General features: G+C 35.3%; 1 protein-coding gene and 1 pseudogene across 1 annotated transcript; both read right to left on the bottom strand.

Moving 5' to 3' along the window:
* Nucleotides 1-855: 855 nt before the first annotated feature.
* LOC122596833 lies at nt 856-18,744 on the bottom strand (annotated as a pseudogene).
* A 1,343-nt stretch (nt 18,745-20,087) lies between these two features.
* Nucleotides 20,088-21,308, bottom strand: LOC122596749 (putative receptor-like protein kinase At5g39000). Its single transcript, XM_043769413.1, has 2 exons — nt 20,889-21,308; nt 20,088-20,438 (listed from the first exon to the last, which is right to left on the bottom strand). Exons 1-2 carry the CDS (start codon nt 21,306-21,308, stop codon nt 20,088-20,090), a joined length of 771 nt encoding a protein of 256 aa, XP_043625348.1.
* Between the last annotated feature and the right edge of the window lie 2 nt (nt 21,309-21,310).

Raw genomic sequence — 21,310 nt, 5'->3', positions numbered from 1 at the left:
AAATCCACATGATTTGATGGATTCTTAAAAAGAATACCATATAGCTTTACGAAACTTACTTGGTGACAATTTACTTTATTCTTGGTCCTCTAAAGGTGTGGCTAATGTTGTAGCAGAAATTTGTTGGTTACGAAACTTACTACTGGAGCTCAGTCATCCTCCTAAGCAGACATCTATTGTTTACTGTGATAATGTTAGCTCTATCTACATGTCTGGCAACCCTATTCAACATCAACGCACTAAACACAGTGAGATCGACATTCATTTTGCTCGGGAAAAGGTTCAACAGGGACTAGCTTGTTCATGTTCATCATGTTCCTTCACGTTATCAGTTGCCAAATATCTTCACCAAAGGGCTACCAAGATTTCTTTTTCATGATTTTCGTTCCAGTCTAAGTATTCGGTTACCTTCTCCTTAGCCAGAGGGGGTATATTAGCCGACATAGATATAGATAGATATTAGATGTGTTATTATGTATTAATAGAGGCTAGTTAACTTTAAATCAAGATTCTATATATTGTTTCAATGAGAATGAGAGAGCAATCTTTTGGGCCATATTCTATTAGAATCGAAACAACAAACAAGAAAGTTCACACTCATTCAGTTCTTAATATCATTGAAACGATATACATCAACATAACGCACATATTTCCAACAATACACGTCCGTTACCATTCAATGGTGGAAAACATTAAAATTATGGCCTTGATACCTCAATTGCCGCACGTATTAGTACACTTAGCAGTATGTCAAATATTCACTTTTTTAAGTATGACCCAAGGGATATGCCTATACACGAGATGTTGTAAGGAAACTACCAGAAAGCCCCTGGTGTGTCTCTTTCAGGCTCATCTTCAGCTGTTCTGCATTGTTTTTCTTCTAAATCCTACATTTCCTTTTCTCATCATGGCCACAAACTCCCCGTAACCAATCCTCCCGTCCTGCATCACATCACAAACTCATCATTCAGTAAGTTTTCTTTATATATATATATATATATATATGGGACTTACATTATCTTGGTCAACTTCTCTGATAATATCTTCTACAGGAAAATTAGTTATATTGTGATCTGCAAAAGCTTGTTGAAGCTCATCAACCGTTATATAACCACTTCCATCCTTGTCAAAATACTGGAACGCGGCTACAAGATGATCTTCATTTTCCAGTTTGTTCAGGTGAACCGTTGCAGCTACAAATTCTGCATAATCAATTGTCCCACTGTTGTCTAGATCAGCCTGAAAGCCCACACACCAGATCATTAGCTAAATCCAAAGAATACTAATATTCATGGGCTACAAAATAATAGTCTTACCGCATCCATAAGATCTTTTATTTTTTTATCTTTTAATATAGAACCATACTTCCTTAGACCAGCTGTGAGTTCATCAAATGTTATGACACTACTGTTATCAGTATCTATTGACTTAAAAATTTCTCTTAAATCAGCTATCTCGTCCTCAGGCAGGCTTTCAACTATAACCTAGAATTAAACAACAACGAAAATATTAAAGATTATTTATTGCATAAGTCAAATATACCCTTTAGATATGCAGGGAATCGTCTCTTATTATATATGTATAAATATAAAAACTTCCAACAAAAAGAAAATACATGTATGTGTTCCTTTTAATATGAACATACCAGCAAAGCCACCCGCTTTAATATATTCATTGCAGAGAATTGCTTAAAACGAGAAAGAATGGCTGGTTCCCGTCTTATTTTTTTTTGACAAAGCTGGAAAAAAATATGCAGTAATGAGAATTTTCTTTAGAAGATAAACCGAGAACAAAGGGAAGAAGTTCAAACAAATTTTGGAACTAGTATGCCACTAAAGTTTACCATATATTTTTAATCAGAAAAGGGTATAAGTTAGCTTATATTAATATTGCATATATAGATGCAAATTAAGTAGCTTTGAGCTTGTCATCGTTACCTCCAGTTGTTGAACAACCAAATCCATTGAGGGTCGCAAGACCCTTTCTTTATGCAAACATTTATATGCAATATCTGAAAACCTCTTCAAAGAAGCGAAGTCCACTTCCTTCATCAAATAGGGATCAATAATCTCATATAACCTTTTTCCTTCGTAGTAGCGTTGGGCTATTTCGGCAAGGTATTGATTTATTGTCTACTTTCGTAACGGCCAACCTCCCACATAAGACTTCAAACATCACCACACCAAATGAAAAAATATCAGATCCTTTGGTCAGGACTCCAGTTTGAATGTATGTGGGATCACAATAGCCATGTGTACCAGAAGCATTCGTAATTACATAAGAGTCACCTTCATTTGCACGACCTATTTTGGAAAGTCCAAGATCTGTAATCATCGCTTTCCACTCATGACCTATTAGAATATTTGCACTCTTAATATCTCTATGGATAACTCGATGGTTTGTTGCAACGCGGTTGTGAAGATAATCTAAACCACGGGCCATGTCAAGGCATATACTAATTCTTTGCTCCCATGTTAGTTGAATAGTAGTTTTGGGCGCATTCAGATATTTGTCAAGGCTTCCATGCTCCGCATACTCATAAATAAGGATCCTTTCACCAGCTTCATCACAGAAACCAAGTAGGGAGACTATGTTAGGATGTTTATAACGAGATAGCAATTGAATCTCTGTTAAGAACTCCTTGATTCCTTGACCAGAAATATTACTATCGAGTCGCTTTATAGCCACAGAGGTTAGTTGACCCAAAAGTAATAGTTCTCCTTTGTAAACAACCCCATATCCACCTTTCCCGAGAACCGTTGTAAAATCATTGGTGGCTTTTTCAATAACTTGGAAAGGTATGAAGAGGTCCTTTGACTCTTTAATAAAGGTTGTTATTTGGGAATTATTGGAAGAGGAAGACATGAAGATTGGAAACTAACATAAAAGATTTGATATTTGGTTAATAGTTATGACTGTATATATACTAGGATGATTTTGCTGCTTTAAAAACCAAAAAGCAAAAGATATTATTATTTCATTCCCTTATTGTTGATATGATGGTTATTTGAGAGAATAAAGGGATGAAGGGCAGTTGTGTTAATTTATAGGAAAGCCAAACACATTTTCCATGATACTTTTCATACATATATACCAACTTTTCCTAGCTAATCTTTTTATAATGTTTTCTAATTAAAATTCTGCAAGAAAATATATACAACACGAATATTAACTTTCCGGTGGTCTCTAGATATTCAATGCTTCTACACTAGTCCCTAGGCCTGTGGTGTGTACATAGATTAAACTTCTAATGTTGCACCAATCAAATATAATTACCAGACTAAATATAATACTTTTCGAATTAATTATTAATATCTGATGTCACTTACAAAAATTTTATAAAAAATACTTAATGTATTATTATTGATCCTAAGCGTGTTATATATGTTCAGGGAGTAAAACAAACGAAATCTATCTTTTTTTTCATGTTTTCAAATTACATACAATACAAGTAATATTAAATATATTAACTAGTATGAAAACCAAATACTAATGGGTATATAAAAATAATAATATACAGACTTATTTATTGATTGACATTTAAAACTGTAAAAAAAGTAGACTTGTGGTGTGTACATAGATTAAGACTAATACAATTGTCATAGCAGCCCGCGCAATTAGGTAATTAAATAGATTAAGATTAACGGAATATAAAATGCAGACCAAGTGTATATGCAATTAATAGATTAGATAAAAAAAAAAAGTAGGGTCAAAAGAAAATGCAACAGGATTCATTACTTCATTTGTTGGTCAAGACTAATTTAATATAAAATGCAGACCAAGTGATATGCAATTAGGAAAGCATGTTCGTCACATGGGTGACCCTCCTTGGTTAGTACCTAGTAGTAGGTACTTCAAATGGTCACAGATATAAAAATTCCATACTAGTAAATTTACAAATGTGAGCAATTGATCATAGATCAATCCGTATATCACTACTGTTAAAGTGCGAGACCTACATGTATGTTGCCTTACCAACATAATTCTAGTAATCTTGATAGCGCAATTTGCTAATTAAATATATTATGATTAATGGAGTTCATCTTTTATAGCAAATATATAAGGTTACTCAAATCCACATGATTCTGATAATCTCAAAGAAGTTCATTTTCAATAAACTACTATGATTAAGGAAATGGAGGATATGAAAAGCGTATTTCATTAAGAAAATTTGATGGATTCTTGAAAAGAATACCATATAGCTTTACCGTAATGCAATAAGGCAACAAGCTATTGAGCTTCTTCTAAAATATACAACAAAATCAAAGAACCCTTAAAGATGTTAATTGTTTAAAATAGCTTTAAAAATAAGTAAGAAGTTTTTGCAGGTTTGCCTGCCCCACCCATTATAGATAGTCTTGAACCAAATTACCAGAAGTTCTTAACATGAGCAGCACAGGTAACTGGAACACAATATCTGATGCCTCAAGAAGATTTTTAGGATGAAGCTTTGGGAATTGAGGACTAGGCCAGGGACTGAAAGAAAGACACCAGAATTCTTACCTTAGACGGTCTTTCCACATCAGTCGGGTTATTCATGTAGAACAGGCAATTCCGATCCAAAATCAAACTCGTAATGTTAGACCAGCAGAATTCACCAGATGTCTTCGTTATAGATTTCATCTCTATCGAAATCAATACGTACGGTAAGATTATAGGGGTATAAGAAGTCTTGTCTGATGGTTTCTGTGTCCATTCTTCAGCCACAGAAAACGCCACTCTAGCAAAAATGTAGAAGTTGAGATAATCCATTACTAACTGCTGTGGCGTGTCTTTTCTTCTTGTTAGAATCAACATTTTTTGTAACAACCCCAGAAGAAGTATTTGATGAACGTTTTCAGAGAGCTCATATGCATTTTCTAGTAAGAATCGACATTTGTTATGGAACTTTTAATACCTGTGACAGCCTCAGATAGTTCAGATGCAAATTTTGTTGCCGTTTTCAGAAGAGGATCCACATGTACAGAATTAATTTATTAATTCAACTTACGTTTTCTCCACAAAGTTTTGTATATGAATGCCAGTGCTTGGTGATGGCTCTCGATACAGCTCTATGAGACCAATCAATAGATTCATTGTGTTGATATCATCCATGTGATAGTGATGAAACGAAGTTTCCGCATCATTATCTGACCTGCAGATTTTGTTGGAATATGATCACGCAAAATGACCGTATGTCCGAAAAGTATTTAACCCTACGGGGTCACACCTCAACGTGAATGTAACTATAAATTGATTAATATATTAAATGTAATTTATTAATTAATTTGATCACGAAAAACTAACGGAGGTTCGTTAAAAGAGTTAAAAGTTAACGGTACTTAACTAACGGACTTAACGGAGAAGAGTTGGAATTAGGAAACAATTAGGAAACCCCTCTAGAATGTTCTAGGGGTGGGGGACGGTCGACTAGGGCCTCAAAACCCTCAAGACTTAGTCATTAAGTTTCCTAAACACTATAAATAGAAGCCTAGGTTAATTGTTTTTCACACACAATTAATTAGGTTTTCTAAAACCCTAAAAATCTCTTTTCTCACCCTCCCTCTTGGTTCGTTCGATCTCCACAAAGAAAAAAGGGTTTTTGGTTTTTGTTTGGGTCGAATATTATAGCTAGAAACAAAGGGTTGTTCGGTTCGTAATCAAGTACTAGCATACATACGTTCCAACGTTGAGTGTGCAATCGTAGAGAGGTTAATTTAAACCTTGTTCTTGTTTTAATCTCTCCATTATAAGGTACAAAATTCTATACTTTGGTTAATTAATTAAACTGCATAGATCTTGTCTTCCGTTGCATGCTTTGTGATTTGTTGTGATAATTAGTTATATAACCCAACAGTGGTATCAGAGCCTACTATGTATGTTTTTTTATTACCAAAAGATCAAAACTTGAAGGGGGGTTAGGGTTCTTGATTATTGAATTTTTCGGCTATATATATATGTATATATTTAAATTGATTTTGTAATTTAATTACATTATTTAAATAAGAAAAAGGTATTATTTAAATATATATATATATATGGTTCGAATTTCCAGAAAATAAAAAAAAAGTTTTTTTTAGTGTTCCTAATCCAAATTTTGATTAATTGCATATTTATGTGATAAATTGCATGTGATTATATGTGTACCTTTTATTTTTAATGGTTAAAAAGAAGTAAAAATCATGAATTTTTCATGCAAATCATTCATGATTCTTACTTAGATATATTGATATGAAATCTTGATCATTAGGGTTAATTATGCTAGATAATTGGATAATTAATTGTGTGACTATGTGAATTTTTCGTGTAAATTTTCTGTTTTGCGACAGTTTACTAAAAAATTCATATCTATTAATCCGTAATTAGTTAGAGGTCGTTCTTTGAACTGTAGATGCTCAACACATAGGGCTAAAACTTTGTAGTTCTGGTCGAAATCTGAATCGGACCAGAAACATGTCTAAACAGGTCGTGAAGCTACTGGAATTTCCAGTGAGCAACTATGTGCTTATATGATACTTAATTGTTTTGTATGTGTTTAAGGCTTACGCAATCAAGGCGACTTGATGTATGTGGTCCTCTTCTTTGAAGGGGGAGCCGATTTAGACATGAATAAACCATAGTGACATGTTTAGGTGGCCTACCATAACTCGTTGCATACTTAATAGTTATAGTTTATAATTTTGCATATTTATTGTGATATAAATTGTGATGTAAAATTGTTTTTGAGAAAATATAAACTTGACTAAGCAATATTGAAATAGAGATTTTTTAATAAAATTGGAGTCTTACAACCTTGAGATACACCGGCTCACCCATTTGAACAAACTCTAAGAGAGGTATAAGTCGGAGTGCGCTAGCCTTCTAAAAAGGCAGGTTTTTAATTGCATTCATCGCAAACCTTTGCCCTTGCGCTTCTTTGTGTGTTCAAATGGAGCTACCGAGCTCTCTTGTGTTGTTAAGACTATAATAATGATTTTATTAAATATTATGTTTAGAAGATATGCATGAATCTTTGAAACATAACTTTTTGATCACATATCAAAGTGAATGACCCAATAAACTTAAGTCATTTGCCATCCAATTTGTCAAGGACACATGGGGTCGTTGTTTTACTCACTGGTACATAGTGGTGAAATGGAGATTGCATGGCGAAACCCATTTACTGGTACACAGTGGTGGTCAATTTTGCACGTTCTTAGTTGGACGACTTAAAGCGAGTTAAGCGGTGAGACCTTGACCCGTGGCAAAAGATGGGACAAAACATGACTACAAAAGATCATTTGATGAATCGAGTGTCTTACGTAGGTCCCATACTTTCTAGGAATTGCACTTGTAATGCAATTATTGCTCGTCACTTACCATTTGAGTGCAATTACTTCTAGCAGATCAACTGATGAAATGGTTGTATGTCAATTGAATCCTAGCCTTAATGAAATTAATTGTTTATTTTATAAACATTGGGTAATTAATTTCTTAAGGATTTATTATCGAAAATACATATAATTGAACTTAAATCTGTTTTGTAAATGGCAACAAATCCTTCACAAAACATACACCAATCGGCTTTCAGGTCGATGCTAGAAAGAGAAAACTTTCTGAAACCAATTTCAATGACTGGTTTGTCAGTGGAGAATTGTTCTAAGACTTGAAAAGAAAACTCGTGTCATTGAAACTCAGATACCGCTATTCCTAATGCGAATGCCACTGCTTTGCAGTTGGAAGCATAAAATACTCGGTACAATAGACATATTGAGGTTGCTTATTTGATGCTAGAAGCATGTCTCCTGAGCTTCAAAAGGCAATTCGGATTGCAAAATCCGTGTGATATGATCAAATAACTCAAGTCTATGTACGGAAAACAAGTTGGAGTTGAATTACTTTAGCTAATTGAGTCACTCCATAACTTGAACACGAGTATGGGAAACCGGTAAATGCTCATGTACTCAAGATGAAGAGTCACTTTGAGCATTATGGAAAGGATTAAACTATGTGTATCTTCTGTCAATTCTTATTGGTATAAGAGATAATTGCAGATTTGCATAGTTGGACTTCATATCAAGTTGATTGAGTATGAAGAAAACCTTTCAAGAAATCTGAGATACCTCAAGTTCTTATGATCAAGGGGGGAATGGTTTAGAAAGCAAAACAACCGTAAAGCTAAAGGCAAGAACTTAGGTAAGAGGAAACAAAGTGTTTAGTCTCAAAACCTTAAAAGACCCTTTGGAAAAAGGAGCATACGGCTAAAGACCAGGCTTGTCATCACTATGCTATAGTGAGACATTGGAAGAGGAATTGTCTTAAGTATCTAGCTGAGTTGAACAATAAGAAGAAGCAAGTTGGTTTAACCAGTTCTTCAAGTATCTTCTTAACTGAATTATAAGTGTTGATGAGATTCAAATGATAATTGAATAGCAAAAGAGTCAAGTTAACTTGGACTCTATCTTTGACATTGTCATCTTGTTTAATTTTTGTCAAGAAACGCATTTAAAGACTTCCATGTGAAGATATCTTACAAATCAAATGATGAATCATTTGATAAATGTGTGTCTTCGGCATTATCATTAGCAAGAAACGCATTAAAAGTCTTCAATGTGAAGAGATCTTACAAATCAAATGATGAATCGTTTGATAAATGCGTGTCTTTCGAATTACCGTTAGCAAGAAATGCATTGAAAAACTTCAACGTGAAGGGATCTTACAATCAAATGATGAATCATTTGACAAATGCATATCTTGTATTTTCGGAAAGATGACAAGAATACCCTTTTCCGCATAGAACCGGAGAGGATTAAGGAACTACCTGGACTAATACATATCGATGTATGTAGCCCTTTTAGGCATGTGTCAAGGAAATATGCTAACTACTTCATTATTCTACGGATGATTTCAGTCGTTATGGTTATGTTTACTTGCTTAAACATAAACATGAAGTCTTTGAAACATTCAAAGAGTTTAAAAATGAAGTAGAAAATCAACTCGGTAAAACCATTCTTCGTTCGGATCGAGGTGGTGAATACTTAAGCCAAGAGTTTAAGGATTATCTTAAAGCATGTGGAATTGTCCAACAGCTTACTCCTCCATATACTCTTCAGCATAATGGAGTATCTGAAAGGAGAAATCGAACCTTGCTAGACATGGCAAGATCAATGATGACCTGTACAACTCTCCCATTTTCGTTTTGGGATTATGCTTTAGAGACTGCTGTACGCATTCTCAATATGGTTCCAACCAAGAAGGTTGACAAGACACCGTACGAATTATGGCATGGAGATGTCCCTAATTTGTCTTACTTAAGAGTCTGGGGATGTGAGGCACTTGTGAAGCGCGATACGCCTGACAAACTTGAACCCAGGACTACTAAGTGCATCTTTGTCAGATACCCTAAGGAAATGATGGGTTACGACTTCTATGCTCCCGCCAAAAACACTGTTCGTGTTGCTCGATATGTTGAGTTCTTTGAAAAGAAATTAGTTCAAGAGAACAGTGGGAGGATTGTAGAACTTGATGAGACTCAAGAGGAACATGTGTCACCTTCTGAAGATACTAGCAATCATCAACTTGGGGGGGGAAAATATTCAAAGTGATGAACCTCAAGTCGATGATAATGAAGCGATTCCACTTCGTAGGTCCGAAAGGACAAGACGTCCTACCAAAAGACTATGTCTGATGGTAGAAGAAGACGTTGTTGGAGATCTCGATGAGCCTCCAAATTTCAAAGCTGCATTATCAGATCCAGAATCTGACAAATGGCTCGAAGCTGCGAAGGTAGAAATGAAATCCATGAAAGACAATCAAGTCTGGAGTTTGGTTGATCTTCCACAAAATACTCAAACTGTTGGGTGTAAGTGGATCTTCAAGAAGAAGACGAACATGGATCGAAATGTACACTCCTATAAAGCTCGTCTCGTGGTGAAAAGTTATACTCAACGTTTCGGTGTTGATTATGATGAAACCTTTTCTCCAGTCGCGGACATTAGAGCTATTAGGATTCTCTTAGCCATAGCAGTGTACTATGACTTTGAGATATGGCAAATGGATGTTAAGACTGCCTTCTTAAATGGTTACTTGGATGAAGAAGTCTATATAGATCAACCGGAAGGTTTTATTGATCCAAAACATCCCAACAAAGTATGCAAGCTTCAAAGGTCCATTTATGGACTAAAGCAAGCATCAAGAAGTTGGAATAAACGGTTTGATGAAGAAATCAAAAAGTTTGGTTTTGTTCAAAATCCCGATGAGCCATGTGTATATCGCAAAGCTAATGGGAGTAATGTTACTTTCCTTGTCTTATATGTTAATGACATATTAATCATAGGAAAACACATTCCAATGTTGCAAGATGTTAAATCCCATCTTGGAAAGTGTTTTGCCATGAAAGATTTAGGAGAAGCGACATTTATTCTTGGAATCGAGATCTACTGAGATAGATCAAAGCGGTTGTTTAGATTAAGTCAAAGTGCTTATATTGATAAGAATCTTGAAGCATTCTAAGTGTGGGTTTACACTCATGCAAGGACTTAACTTATCTAGCAAGAACAGTGCTTCTACACCTAGTGAGGTGGAGCGTATGAGTAGAATTCCTTATGCTTCGGTTGTAGGATCTATTATGTATGCGGTTAGATGCACTAGACCTAATATTGCATTCGCGCAAAATATAGTTAGCCACTATCAGCAAAACCCTGTAAAGGATCATTGAATTGCTGTAAAGAATATTCTTAAGTACATGTGTGCTACTAAAGAGTTATTCTTGGTGTATGGAAGAAATCCTGATCCAGAATTCCAAGTGAATAGATACTGTGATGTTGGATTTTAGACTGATAAATGTGATTCAAAATATCAGTCGGGATACGTCTTCATTGTTTAAATGAAGGCACGGTGGAATGCTATGAGCTAAAAACCACAGTTGCCGTGTCTACAACAGAGTCTGAGTACATTGCCGCCTCAGAAGCTGCAATGGAAGCAGTCTGGATAAGGAAGTTCATTAGCGGGCTTGACGTGATCCCCTCAAATGAATTACCCACTGATTTGTACTGTGATAATACCGGTGCATTAATCATTGCCAACGAACCCGGAGTTCAGAAAGGTGCCAGACATTATTACTCAAAGTTCACACAGATTTTAACTTAGCTGATCCTTTCACAAAAGCTTTGTCTAGGCCCAAGCTTGAAAGGCATGCCGAGGGCATAGGACTTAAATTAGCTAGTTATTTCATGTAAATCTGTTGTTTCGGTATATGGATAAGGGATGTTAAACAATTTATATTTTTTATATTGAAATAAAGTACTTGATATGTTTGATTTCATTCAATATTAAATTGTGTTATATATTTGCATGTTTAATCCTTGAATATTTCATTTAATATTTTATATATTATTAAATATTCTAAACTGTCCATTGTCGATTAATTATATGGGAATATAATTAAACTAAGACAAATGTGAGTGATTGGTTATATTCTTGGAATATGTAATGGATGGTTCCCACCAAACTCACATGATATCCATAGCGGATGCATATCAGACTACCCCACTAACGAATTATCACTTTATGAATCGTCGTCATTAAGTGAAATTCGTAAATGGTTACTTTTATTGATCCTTTGACTTGAGATACAAGTAGGTCAACATGTATGAATCGCACTTACTAGATGTAGTTCTAACTCACCTGAATAAGGGGGTACATAAAGGGCTATTTTCAGAAAGCGTCGTGAAATATGATGACTGACACGTGTAGTCAATATAGGATTTGTTCCTTCAATTTGAAATTGAAGTATGATACCGTTTGGCGCCCTCATTAGGACTAATTAAGATGTTTGCATGGCCGTGCCCAAATAAATCCAGATAGTTCTCGATTATATTTGGTAATCATTAATTAGTTATAGAATGAGAAACATAATCGTTAAATTATGAAATGATCTCAATCCATATTCATATTTAACAAAGGTATCGGAACAAAAGGATAATGAATGCCTTAACCATTTACAACTATACTTAAATGTTTTCGGGAGCATTGGCGTGTTGTTAGACGCTTACCAATGTTATTACCTTCATTCTTTACGAGCTCAAGTGGGAACTGTTGGAATATGATCACGTAAAATGAGCGTATGTCCGAAAAGTATTTAAGCCTACGGGGTCACACCTCAATGTGAATGTAACTATAAATTGATTAATATATTAAATGTAATTTATTAATTAATTTGATCACGAAAAACTAACGGAGGTTCGTTAAAAGTTAACGGTACTTAACTAACGGACTTAACGGAGAAGAGTTGGAATTAGGAAACAATTAGGAAACCCCTCTAGAATGTTCTAGGGGTGGGGGACGGTCGACTAGGGCCTCAAAACCCTCAAGACTTAGTCATTAAGTTTCCTAAACACTATAAATAGAAGCCTAGGTTAATTGTTTTTCACACACAATTAATTAGGTTTTCTAAAACTCTAAAAATCTCTTTTCTCACCCTCCCTCTTGGTTCGTTCGATCTCCACAAAGAAAAAAGGGTTTTTGGTTTTTGTTTGGGTCGAATATTATAGCTAGAAACAAAGGGTTGTTCGGTTCGTAATCAAGTACTAGCATACATACGTTCCAACGTTGAGTGTGCAATCGTAGAGAGGTTAATTTAAACCTTGTTCTTGTTTTAATCTCTCCATTATAAGGTACAAAATTTTATACATTGGTTAATTAATTAAACTGCATAGATCTTGTCTTCCGTTGCGTGCTTTGTGATTTGTTGTGATAATTAGTTATATAACCCAACAGATTTATCCACATCAATTACAGAAGCATGCAAAGGATATCCGACAAGAGTAGAGGCTGCAAGATAAGGGTTTGGTCAGGTTAAAACGGATCAGTTTTGAGGGGTCAAAACGGACCAACAGTGCCCTTCTGTGCAATCACCAATTGGTATATAGTGTGGTATAACTAAGGATCCTTACTATAATACTAGTATTCTAACACTAATGAGGTATTTGTAACTACAAGTATTTGCATTGAATAGTATGACCTCTAGCATACATGTACCTATATCATGCGGGTTCGATCCTTGGAGTGAGCTCTTTGCTGGCCCGTGGGTATTAAGTCAAAGTGTTGTACTGGTGTGTATCCCCTTGGAGGGTGGGAAAGCGGGTATCAGGGATTCAGGGGTTCCCTCCATACTATAAGTGTGAATGTAAATGTGTAACTGTCATAGACATTGTAACCTGTACCACTAAAACGTCATTAAAACATTGTTCACATAATTCATGTTTATTACAAAAACAACTAAACATGATATCATATAACAATAACTATTATAGCCTGTACAACTAAAATTTCAATATTTTCAATTCTTGAAATCTTATTCGCATAATAGATGTTCAAGTCAAATATATAAGCATCCTAAAAAATAATTCTTTAACTTTTCTACTAAAACTTTCACACAGGCAATTTGTCAAACACCTTCCCTACATAAAACTTAATATCGCTAGTTTTTTGGTAGTTGGGACTAAATACAAGTATTCAATACTCAGAATTGCAAACATGGGCATGTAATTATCTAACATTACATTAAATACAAGTATCTAGTTGATACTTCTTCACCCAGTGTCAACTAGCCAAAGATTTTTGAAGATATGATGTGAAAACTTAATATCCAAACTGACAATCGAATAACTATTTATATAGTTGGGGCATCAAGGGCATAATAAATTCATCTATGTTTGGTTTAAGGCCTAATTGTATTCTAAACTCCCATGATTTTTATTTCCCTAATTAAAGAAAATCTTGTTCAATTTCTCCATGTATTTAACTTAATCCATTCATGATTACTTTTTTTTATCACGACTAATTTAGCCATTACGTAATTGTAAGTCCACCTAACAAGATGTTCACGAGATCAAGATATAACAAGATATAAGGTTAGACAATAATAATCACAATTTATATCAAGTAACCCGACTGGCAAGTAAATCGAAACTAGATGGGACTAGTTAGACTTACGATCCAGATAATGGATAAGAGTAATAAAGTATAATTGCTTGAAACTATATAAATTACTAAATATAATCAAGTATTATGGCAATGAGTCAAGATGTATTTTTCAATGTATTTTATTTATTGTTTATAAAAAAATACAAGAGTTGTTGCGGAACAAAGATAATCACACTTGTGAAAGTATCTAAACAACCCAGAAATACAAATGATCTATGTGACGAGGAATTACTCGTAAGGATACTTAGAGTAATATCACACGTTGCAACTGCCAAAGTTCCAAGCCATTTTGTAAGTGTGAGAAGTCTTATATTTATAGGCAAACATGTCCTGATGACATGGCAATATGCCGTACTAAATATGGTAGGATGGATTTGTGGGACAAATCCATAACACGCTTGTTTAAGGTAAGGTATGTAAGTTTCTTGATGTGACTTGACATACTTTATTCCCAACCTTTTTGCTAAAACTTTCCCAATCCAAGGTTGACAGTAATTAACCGGGTAAAGGTAGTTAAAGCTGCAAAAAGACTTTCCTCGTAATTAGTGAAAAAGTACTTACAACACTTTTTCACTGAGCCTCTTCAGATTCAACTTCAGGTAAGATCTTCTCTGAGCTCTGCTTCTGAGATGATCTTCTTCCTCAGTCTTTAGTCTTTGACTTCCGTTTGAACGTCTTCAGTGTTGGTTGATTCTGAATCTGAAGTGAAGCTTCAGTGAGCTATATTCTGAATGACTTCAGAATCCTGAGCAAGCTTTCTTCACTGAGCTTCAACTATTTTGAACAAATTATACTTAGTCGATTTTTGACCTAACAGTAATAGTGCATATATCCTCATCATGCTGGACAATCTGGAGTACGTCAAATGTTCTCTTCTTTAAGTATGACCCAAAGAACAATCATAAAGCAAAAATGGGATATGCCTATAGATCTAATGTTGAAAGGAAACTACTAGAGAGCCCCCGGCCGTGTGTCTCTTTCATTCTCATGTTCAGCTGTAGAACATTGTTCTTCCCCCAACGCATTACCTTTTCTCATCATGGCCACAAACTCCTCGTAACCAATCTTCCCGTCCTGTATCACATCACAAACTCATCATTTACTAAGTTTCACTTTCAAATAATTAACTATATAATTACATTAGTCTTACGTTATCTTGGTCAACTTCTCTAATGATATCTTCTACAAGAAGATCAGGGATACTATGTTCTTCCCCAGCTTGCTAAAGCTCATCAACGGTTATATAACCACTTCCATCCTTGTCAAAATACTGGAATGCGGCTATAAGGTTCTCCTCTCTTTCCAGTTTGTTCAGGTTGATCGTTGCAGCTAAAAATTCCCCATAATCAATTGTCCCACTGTTGTCCACGTCAGCCTGAAAGTCCACACACCAGATTATCAGCTAAATTCAACCCACATTTATGTTCATGGGCAAAGATATGGTAGTCTAACCGCATTCATAAGATCTAGTATCTCTATATCTTCCATTGTAGAATCGTACTTCCTTACACCAGCTTTGAGTTCATCAAATGTTATTGTACCACTGTTATCGGTATCTATTGACTTAAAAATTTCTCTCAAACCAGCTATCTCGTCTTCAGACAGGCTTTCACTTATAACCTAGATTTAAACAAGAAAATGATATCTGTCATATTTCTTTTGTAAATATCAAATCTTATCTGCAACGAAATTAAATAAATGTATACTTAGCTTGTTAAGAAAATGAACATACCCGCAAACCCATTTTCTTCAGATTGTTCATTGCAGAGAACTGCTTCATACGGGAAAAAACTGCTGGATCCAGTGCGCTATCAGGAGCAGCACTGTTTTCACAAATCCAAGGATGACCTGCACATTTGCAGATAATATGCATATATTATCGCTCAGCTTATATTGATGAAGGGACCAAACACAATGTTTACTCCATAGAAGAACGTAAACAAGCAACCAAAAATCTCAAAAAAGAAGAGTTGTATGAAAAATAGGTGATATGATTTACGACATACATAGAACTTCATGAGGTGTTAAACGGTCTGAAGGTCATAAGCATAACATTTTTCTAATAAGATCCTTTGCACTGTCAGATATAAGGGGCCACGGGTCTGATTCGAAGTCTATGTATCCCTTCAAAACTGCATCATATATTCCCTGTTATGTTTCTGCAACACAAATAGTAAGATACAAGGTTAGTGTAAGCATACGATGTGGGCCCTAGCGTGGAAGAGGGGGCTTTTATTTATGGAAGCCCAAGACCGCATGAGTAAAGGGGTTTTGCTAAAATGGTTGTAACTTGGGCTACGGAACTATGTTTTGGGTGTGCAACTAGTCAAAATGACCGTTGAAACAAGAACATCTTAGCAAGGTTTTGGTCATCTTTTCGACCCAAAACGCTTTATTTTATGCGTTATTTGCATTTTTATGTTTCTTTTTCCAGTTTTTTGGATTTTGATTGTTGGCTAGTTTTCGGGCCATCTGTTTTTGGCCCATTCGAAATTCTAAGGTTATATTAATATACATCTTGCTGAAACATTCAGTTTTGCGTATTAAAATTTTCATTTTTTTTATCCCAGATACCCTGATTATCACAATAATTAGAAGACTTGTTCAAGGCATTTGTCTAAATCAACAGGTTCAATTTATGTTTATTCCATTATTCTACATGAGCATACCAGTAGATGACAAAATCCAAATCAAATAACCAAAGCATATTTTTACGTACCAGCCCGAAAAGGGGGGACACCACTAAGCAGTATGTAAAGTATCACCCCTGCAGTCCATACATTTGCTTCTAGACCGTAATGCTTCAAAATCACCTCGGGAGCAACATAATATGGAGTGCCCACAACATCCTTGAAAACTTGACCTGGGCAACAACCACCTTTTGAACTCAGTAACACATTAAATTAATTATAACCTTGAATACTGACTATAATATGAAAAGTTTACCTGGTTTAAAGAAAACGGATTGTCCAAAATCAATTGCCTTAAGGGAGAATTCATCGTTTTTATTGACCAACAAGAATTTCTCGGGTTTTAAATCCCTATGCATAACCCCAAGTGAATGGCATGCCTTCACAACACCAACAATGATCTTTTTCAACTCGGCAGCCTTCCTTTTGCTATAATGTCCACACTGAATGATCCTGTCAAACAGTTCTCCTCCATTGCATAGCTCCATGACTATATGAATATCCAAAGCATCCTCATATGAATCTTTAATCGTTACGATATTCTTGTGTCCAGCTAAATGATGCATTATCTGAATTTCCCTTTGAACATCCTCCACGTCCACTTTGGAAACCAACTTCCTTTTGGAGATTGATTTACACGCATAACTTTTTCCTGTTGCAATCTCAGTGCACATATAAGTAGTACCAAATTGACCTTGGCCTAACTTTTGACCTAATGTGTACACATCACAAATATTTGCAGTCTTATGACCAAGAACATAATAAGCTTAATTTAAGGGTCCATGCTGGCTCAATTTAAGTACCTTGGAAGTCCTCTACAACACCTTAAAGCTTTCCATTTGTTAAGTCTGAGATTCGCTGAAGAAGACTTGCTCGCTAAAGTATGTCGTCAGCAAGTCTTTAGCAAGTCATCAGCAGGTGAAGTAACGTCTTTAGCAAGTTGAATACTCCAACATGGTGGTCATGGCGGGAAGAATTCAAATCAAGTGAAGACAAGAAGTCACATGGTGGTTAACCAACTGTAATGTGCCTTGAATGACAAAGGTACATGTTGGGACCAAAGCAAGGGTTCTCTTTCTCATACCCGATTTGGTATAGAAGACAAGGGCACATGATTCAAGTACCATGAGCCAATTGGATGTCGACAACCACCATCAAGTCACAATCAAAGAAGGCTATGTTGCCCCAATTCTTCCTCTATATAAAGCAACACAGCCACATTGTATCAAGGGCGTTTGTCACCTCAAAAGTGTGTCAATTGTAATTTGTATTGCTTAAGTTTCTAGTGTGTCTAAGCTTAGCAATTTATTTTTGTTCATTTGTATTTCTTGTAAGTCAAGTGTATGTAATCGACCATGTATTCACTGTTTAATCAATGAATCATATGATTATGCTTGCCTAGATGTATTACTCTTGAACTTGTTCATTGTTCTTGTTTATTTACTTATTTATATTCTTGTCTTGTTGCTAATATACAAGTCGTGCATTCGTGAACCATCACCATTATTTCCTCAAGTTTTTGAACAACCAAACTCATTGAGGGTCACCGGTCTCGTTCATTAAGCATACATGGATATGCAATCTCTGAAAACCTCTTCAGGGAATTAGAGTCCACTTCAATCTTCAAATAGGGATCAATAATCTCGTTTAACCTTCCAGATTCGTAGTAGCGTTGGGCCAATGGGGCAAGGAATCGATGTTCGTTGTTTACATTCATAAAGCCCAACCTCCCACATAAGACTTCAAATATTACAACACCAAATGAATAAACATCAAATTCTTTGGTCAAAATTCCGGTATGCATGTAAGCTGGATCACAATAGCCATGTGTGCCGGAAGCATTAGTAATTAGATAAGAGTCACTTTCATTTGCACGACCAACTTTGGAAAGTCCAAGATCTGCAATCATAGCTTTCCAGTCATGACCTATCAGAATATTTGCACTCTTAATATCTCTGTGGATCACTCTATGATTAGGTGCAATACAGTTGTGAAGATAATCTAACCCACGAGCCGCGTCAAGGCATATACGGATTCTTTGTTCCCATGGTAGTGGACGAGCCGTTTTAGCCACACTTAGATGTTTGTCAAGGCTTCCATGCTGCAGCATATTCATAAACTAGGATCTTTTCACCAGCTTCATCACAAAAACCAACTAGGGAGACTACGTTCGGATGTTTATAACGAGATAGCAGTTGAACTTCAGTTAAAAATTCCTTAAATCCTTGACCAAAAATATTACTATCTAGTCTCTTAACAGCCACAGAGGTAAGTTCACCAGAAAGTAATAATTCTCCTTTATAAACAAGCCCATATCCACCTTTCCCGATAAGTGTTGTAAACTTTTTGGTGCCTTTTTTAATTACTCGCAAAGGTATGACGAGGTGCTTTGACTCTTTTATAAAGGCTGTAATGTTGGAATTATTGGAAGAGGAAGACATGATTATTGGAAACTAACATTAAATATAGGTAATTGGTTAATAGTTATAGACTACATAAGGATAATCATGCTCTTCTTTACCTTAGTGTTTGCTTTGGTGCCTGAGTCAACGGCATGAAAAACCATCAACGCCGGGGTGGTGGAGTGGACCATTACCCAGTCAGGGTCGTGGAAGTGTGGAGGGGCCGACGTTGGTGTTTCTTCGCCGGGTAGTTCGGTTTTTGCTTCTTTTTTCCCTTTATTTGGGTCTGTCTTTGTGCATTAATGGTATGTCCTAAGTGTGTGTTGATGGTGTGTGTAAAAGTATTATATCATTCGGTCATGATATCTCCATTGCTAAATATAATAAAACAAAGTATATACTATAAAAATGTTTCACTCTCCAAACACTTTTTAACATTCTCTCCTATAAAAATGTTTCCATACAAAAAGACTATTCTATCTTTAATAATAAATTAATTAATTCTCTCCTTTTTTTTCATTAATTTAAACAGCTCTACTTGAAATACTTATAATATCCTTAATGAAATAATTTACAACATATATTCATCAACTCTTAAAATAACCACACTGCCGCAAACACCACACCACCTCTACCATCACCACTGTCGCATTGTGCGGGTAAAATGCTAATAAATATAAAAGATTATAAATTAATTACTTTATGGCTTTATGCGATCCAATTCTCGTCCCTATATCATTTTTTACATAACTTTCCAATTAAATAAATAATATAAAAAACTTAATTATATCTTATGTTTAACATTTAGCAACATGCACTAGTATTTTTGCTCCCCATGTAGGTCTTTTTTTGGGGCAAATTTCTGGTAAAGAAACCTGTTTAAATTCAAACAATATAACCATATCGATCACCATCATCAACCTTAAACTCAAAATCAATATGAATTATTAATAAATATATATCATATCACCAAAGTATCGAAAGGTTCAACAATTTATAACAAATAGATTTATATATAGTTTAATATTTCACACAACTGACATGCATCAAATCAATCCGAATCATCGTCAACTTCTTCCTCGTAGTCTTCATCATCATCCTCAGGAAGCATACCTCGGCTACTTGACCCTTTAAAGTGAAAAGCAGCATGGGCTTGCATATGATGGGACATCATTGTAGCCATCATCTTGTTCATCTCATCATGTCGTCGCAAAAAGTCATTTCTTGTAGTGTGCGCCCTTGACTTTGTATGGACCATGGCGCGGTGTGCCTGTTTCCGTGCTCTGGCCTGGGCGTGGGAGTCATTGAGGTCATCAAATGTTATTGCACCATTGTCATTGGTATCTATTGACTTAAACATGTCATTCAAACGATCAATCTCATCCTCGCTTTCATCTGTAACCTAGATTTAAATAACAACAAGAAAAATATTGAAGATTATCTATTGCATAGATCAAAGTTAAGAACTCTCAACAATTAAGAAGAAAATAAGTGTGTGTGTTAAGAGAGATCTCATTGGAACCAGGGACCATGTAGGGCTTACAACTGTTGAAAAATCAAGTAGTTTTTAAATAGTTTTAAAATAGGGTGTATTTAGAAAATACAACTTTTATTTAGTAGTTCATTAAAATTGTCAGGAAAAATATACTTGTAGGGATTCACATTCAATCCCTCTAACAAATGTATATAATTGTCTTTGAGAGTGTTACAGCTTTTTGAAGGATGAAACTATTGTAATTCTTTAATCTAATAAAGAAACTGGTATATATGTCAATAATCATATACATGTAATTTGAAAAGTGTGTGAGTTAACTCGTGTTAACATTGCATATATATAAAGATGCTTAAGTACCTTAATGCTTGCCATCAATTCCTCGAGTTGTTGAACGACCAAACTCATTGAGGGTCGTTGGTCCCGTTCATCATGCAAACATGGATATGCAATCTCTGAAAACTTCTCCAAGGAATCAGTGTCCACTTCCATCTTCAAATAGGGATCAATAATCTCGTTTAACCTTCCTGTTTCGAAGTAGTGTTGGGCCAATGGGGCAAGCAATTGATGTTCTTTGTCTGCATTTATAATGCTCAACCTCCCACATAAGACTTCAAACATTACCACACCAAATGAATAAACATCGGATTCTTTGGTCAGGAATCCAGTATCCACATATGCTGGATCTCCATAGCCATGTGTTCCACCAACAAGAGTAATTAGGTAAGAGTCATTTTCGTTTGCACGACCTATCCTGGAAAGTCCAAGATCTGCAATCATAG

The sequence above is a fragment of the Erigeron canadensis genome, chromosome 1 (genome assembly GCF_010389155.1).
Source record: "Erigeron canadensis isolate Cc75 chromosome 1, C_canadensis_v1, whole genome shotgun sequence".
Lineage (NCBI taxonomy): Eukaryota > Viridiplantae > Streptophyta > Magnoliopsida > Asterales > Asteraceae > Erigeron > Erigeron canadensis.
The sequence above is the reverse complement of the archived record's forward strand: the minus strand, read 5'-3'. Positions and strand labels throughout refer to the sequence as shown.

What these genes read in the sequence shown, in the direction of transcription:
- LOC122596749 (XM_043769413.1), bottom strand. Translation starts at nt 21,308, where the DNA reads ATGATTGCAGATCTTGGACTTTCCAGGATAGGTCGTGCAAACGAAAAT. An exon ending in AATTGATGGCAAGCATTAAG is followed by an intron (nt 20,439 to 20,888) that starts GTACTTAAGCAT and finishes ATTTAAATCTAG; the next exon opens with GTTACAGATGAAAGCGAGGA.